General features: G+C 40.1%; 1 protein-coding gene across 1 annotated transcript in view; it reads right to left on the bottom strand.

Annotated features, from left to right (window-relative positions):
- Positions 1-5,000, bottom strand: part of fstl4 (follistatin-like 4) — a 187,162-nt gene that overhangs the window by 156,091 nt on the left and 26,071 nt on the right. The window contains exon 3 of the mRNA XM_030362380.1: positions 4,844-4,877. Coding sequence (XP_030218240.1) covers positions 4,844-4,877 — 34 coding nt within the window. The remainder of the gene's footprint in view (positions 1-4,843; positions 4,878-5,000) is intronic.

Consider the following 5,000-nt stretch of genomic DNA (forward strand, 5'->3'; position numbering starts at 1 on the left):
AGCGAAAGATCAGTTCTCTACTCTCTGGGGTAAAGATTAAGCACCATCATTGCCAATGACTCAATCTCTGACCCGGTGGATGTTCAGTAAATGAAAGTGTTGCTGCTGTTATAAACGCAATGCCTTTGGACTTATTATGATTTGTTGTAGCTATCTCTGCCCCCCCCCCCCCCCCCTAATCCCACGCACACACAAAGCCAAGTGCTTTGGGTGAAAATGAAGATGAATCTGTTACATATGCTGTATTATGGAAAGTACTGCATCCATAATTTGTGCAATTTACCAAAACAAAAGTGTGGATATGGGTACGAGATAAAAAAGAAACAGGAAAATTATGTGAAAATGGCAAACATTTCTTCATCATGAAAGATGTCAGCTGCTTGGGTTAGCTTAACAAGGTACTAAGCGTACTGACAATCCTCTTTAAGGCATACATTAGAAACCATGGGAGCGTTTGCTAAGCTGGCAGAATAAATATGTACCCTACACACACGATTCCTCACATCGGGTATTTGTGCCCCTAGGGGTGTGCTGTGTTTCCCAGGGGGTAAACACAGGAAGGTAACACAGCAGAAGTAGCTTCACAAATTTGACAACATTCAGTGAATTTTTCGCTGTTGGAAACAGTTATAAACTCTAGATCAATGTTGAAGAGGTCGAAAATTGCAATTATTATTACAAATAATGTGTTCAATATATACCTGTTTTAATAGTTGCTCACAGCATTTCAGATGGCCTTGAAAAAGGGAGGGCTTAAAGCTTTCAAACCAAAGGTTGCTTACTGCAATGGGTAATACTTGTGGTGGTTCCTCCGCCTGCACATCCCCCATGCCCCGTTATCCTCCAGAAGATTCCTCCCCGCTGATTTGCTCCTTGTTACCAACTCTCCATCAACCTTGTCTAATTCCCTCCCAATTACAATCTAAATGAACCAAAGAACTGCTTAACTTCCTTTGCCTCATCTCATTGTTTAATTTGAGATGGTAATGAACCCTGATTAGACCTTCGCGATGGCTCATAAATTAAGCACTCAAGGCCAAATTAATCCCTGCTACCCGAGACTCTTGAATGGGCAATATTCAATTTGAAGCAGGGACTTCACAAAGAACCTCACAAAGTGTGGGAAAAAAAACCACTTCATGACAGCATGACGTTTTGCATGTGATTTCCTCGCCTCTGCCTTGACCCTTGCCGCTGCTGTCGTCTGCTGGCTATTAGGCGGTGATTGCATATATGTATTTACTTTTTGTTTTACTGTGACTTAGAACTTTCAAATGCCATGGTTTTAGTGGACAACACAACTGTCTAAGGTAATCTTTCCATTGTTTTTAGGAAAGAAAACAGGGCCATTTTGATTTATGCCGCTGTCCCAGAATGAGGAGCGTAGACGTCACAATACAGGGGATCGCAATGAGTGGGAGAGAAGAAAATGGTTGAGAGAGGTACGGTACCGATAGAGACAGTGACGCTAGACGTGGCTTTGGAAAATATGTCACCCGGTCTTAATACTTCATCCAAAATACAAAGACCATAGCCACAAAACCCTTCACCGTCTGTCATCCAAATTAGATGAAATGCAATTGCAATGTTGTTTCTGACAGTCAGCCCAAAGGCAAGGTGTTTAGCATACAAAGAGGCAGAATAATTAGTCTCAGGGGAAGAATCATCTCAGTGTTGAGTAAAGGTAAAATCTCCCCGTATCAAAAGACAAACAACTGGCCTCCATGCAGCCTACCCTACCTGTCTAACTCTTTACAACTTTTGCCTCTGTTGTAGCTCCTCTTACACCGACTCAGCATACACGCCTTCTATGTTTTAGTGCGTAAGTTCATGCGATGTACTAGTAAACGAAGCCTAAGACAAAAAGCCTCTTGGGGCTGGTTCCCCGAAGATATTCTTGTGTCAATGATGTTGTGGATTACCTCAATCAAAACGTGTCTTTTGAAAGAATGCCAAACCCTGTTTGACTGACCATTGACAGTTGACCGTTGACTAACCCCCTTTAGGGTTGAGTAGCACTCTATCAAGAGCTAATTATAGTATCGCATAGAGTGGCTGGGAACAACAAATGAAACTGCAACACTTCACATTCAAGGTACATGAAATAACCTTTACCCTACTATAGTTGATGCAGTATTAAGCATTATTATATACAATAAGCATAGGATTATTATATTGCATTAGCATAGGGGTTAGGGTTAGGGATAGGGTTAGGGTTAGTGGCTAGTGTTAGAATAATGTATTATGACACCATAAGGTAAATGTTAATAAACTGTTAGTTGATCCTTATTACTGCATGATGTTATGTTAATGTATTAATGTGTTAATGTGTTAATGTACTGTTATTGTAAAGTGTTAAATATACAGACAGGTTTCAGATGCATGACACCACAGCATGGTATGAACATACATACATCACAGAACCATGTCCTTTTACATATGATGATACATACATGATGCAAATTAAATTTGTTGATATTGGGTGATAATAGCATAATACAAAGCTACATTGCGTTACAAATACATTTTGATACCCCAACATGCACAGTTGCACACAAACATATGCCAATGTAGGTCCAGACAAACTTGTCCTCACACACACGCACACACACACAATCACACACACACACAAGTCAAAGCTTGTACATCCATTGATGAATTCCAACCATGCATCCATCTAAAGATAAACAATATTGTCAAATCGCCCTGTGTGAATTCATCAAATCCATCAGTCAAATGTTTTACCAAAACATCAGCTGGGTTCCCTTTCAGAGCGCCAATAGACAGGGAAGGTGACCCCCCAGCTGATGATGTAATTATTGCCCTGTTCATCACGCATGACTCACACCAAAATATGACTCAGACCACTGAGCAGAGAGGCTTGAGCGAGCCTGAGAGAAAGGATGCAAAGAACAACAACAGCCTGATGTGAATGGAATGGGACTCTCCAGGTTGCTAGTTTGAATCTCAATGCTGAAAAGATACAACCCAGGAAGAGCACATCATCATGCTGCCTCCGTTGACTATGGGCTGTATTAACTACGTTCCAGTGTAGGGCCATAGTTAGTAATGTTTTATGTAGGAATGAGTATCTTCCGTTCATGAAGAACGATTCTGTAAATTCACATCACTGCTGTTGGCTATTTGACAACTTTATGTGATGATGTTGTTTCAAAAAAACATTTCCAGTGACCCATGGATGACATTTATTCTTCTTTGGGATGGATTAGGAGGACGTGTTTTTGTGTGAGGGGGACGTGAAAGACCACTACAATGATCAACCCGGGGGTCATAGAGAGACAATAAGTGATACTAACACTATGCACGTGGGGGTACAGAATGACCTGGGAGGGAGAAAGAGACGTCTATTTTGTTTGACATGAATCAGGGCATTAAGTTTTACTAAAATAAGTAGAAAATATACTATAAAACTTGCCCTACAGGAAGTGATGTAATCAGTAGGTGACCCTCAGTAGGTGACACTCAGAAGAAGCATCTGGCAACAGTTTGTCTATGCAGACACTGTGGTTCGGTGTTTAAGAACCACAGTGTTTAAGTTCATGGTTGCCCGGTTGCCTCTTCTCTATTTACTCCTATGATAGCTGAATGGTCTCCAAGGGGAGTCAAAGAATGTCTTTGCTCTCCCTACAGTGTGGCAAGTGATGATTCAAGTATTAACAGAACAGAGCAACATGCATGGCTGAAAATAAGTTATAAACAGAATATGTCCATACCTACATACATTGATATATATATATGTATATATCAAGTCAAAGAGGTGTACAAACAAAGCACACTGGTATAAGCTGATTAGCTTATTTATTTTGTGAATGACGCGTTTCGCTATTGCTTCGTCAGGTTCACTCACAGGAAGAGCGAACCTGGCGAATTAACAGCGTAACACGTCGCTCACACAATAAATCAAACTTCTTTGATTTGACATGCTACTGTTGACTGCACGTCACCAGCACAGAGAATCAACAGGCTGTGCACAGGGACTTTGTTCTTTTTAGTATATATATATATATATATATATATATATATATATATATATATATATATATAAACAGAAGTTTTCCAGATAGTCGTTGAGAAAAAAAAACATAGCTCCTCATGGTTAAGGTGAATAAGTATACACTCCTGCATTCAACTGACATAATGCCATCTTCAATCATAGAAGTAGATAACCAAGTCACTACACCAAGGACAACAATGAATCGACGGGAAAAGCAGAAAAAAGAATTATCAATCAATCAGCCTAATATTTCTCCAACTAATCAATAAGTCAGTCAATAAATAAATGACCCAACCAAGCAACAATCAATCATCTGCGAAGTCCATTCCAAAACTAAAGAGCATCTAGACCACAAACTAAATCGACAGGATGTACATGGCTTCTTGACAACTGAGATGGAGTCAGTTAAAATGGTCAAAAGTTAACGGCTGGAGCAATTATCTGATTTGAGTCTTTTCAGTCCGTTAAACATGCAAAAGCACAAGAAATGCAACTCATGTGTCATAGAAGCACAATTCTGACCATTTGCTGATTATGTATACAACTTTTACTGTGTGTGTGTGTGGGTGAGGAACAATAACTTGATTGGTTTGAATATCAGTGAAACTACAATATTTACTCATCGCCGCATTGTCACCTTAAAACACAGTTTAAACCTCTGTCTATAATCATGATGTCATAATGTTCAGTGCATGACAATCTTTAATTGTTCATAAATTGCAAGCCATACAATCTCAACAAGGAAGATAAAGACAAAAACAAGCAACACATTTGTTTCCCAAACAGAAACATGTTGAATATTTTTTTAGTCTTGAACAGTGTACTCACATCGGTCGATGGTGCCATCCGATGTTCCCCTGTCCTGTAGGAAGGCAAGAAGAGAGGGAGAGAGGTGTGTGTCAGACAGACGGGACTTAGAAGGCCCTCTCTGGTGCAGAGGCAGAGGAGGAGACAGAGGGAGACAAAGTGAGAGACGGAGAAAGAT

Source organism: Gadus morhua, chromosome 7 (genome assembly GCF_902167405.1).
Source record: "Gadus morhua chromosome 7, gadMor3.0, whole genome shotgun sequence".
NCBI lineage: Eukaryota > Metazoa > Chordata > Actinopteri > Gadiformes > Gadidae > Gadus > Gadus morhua.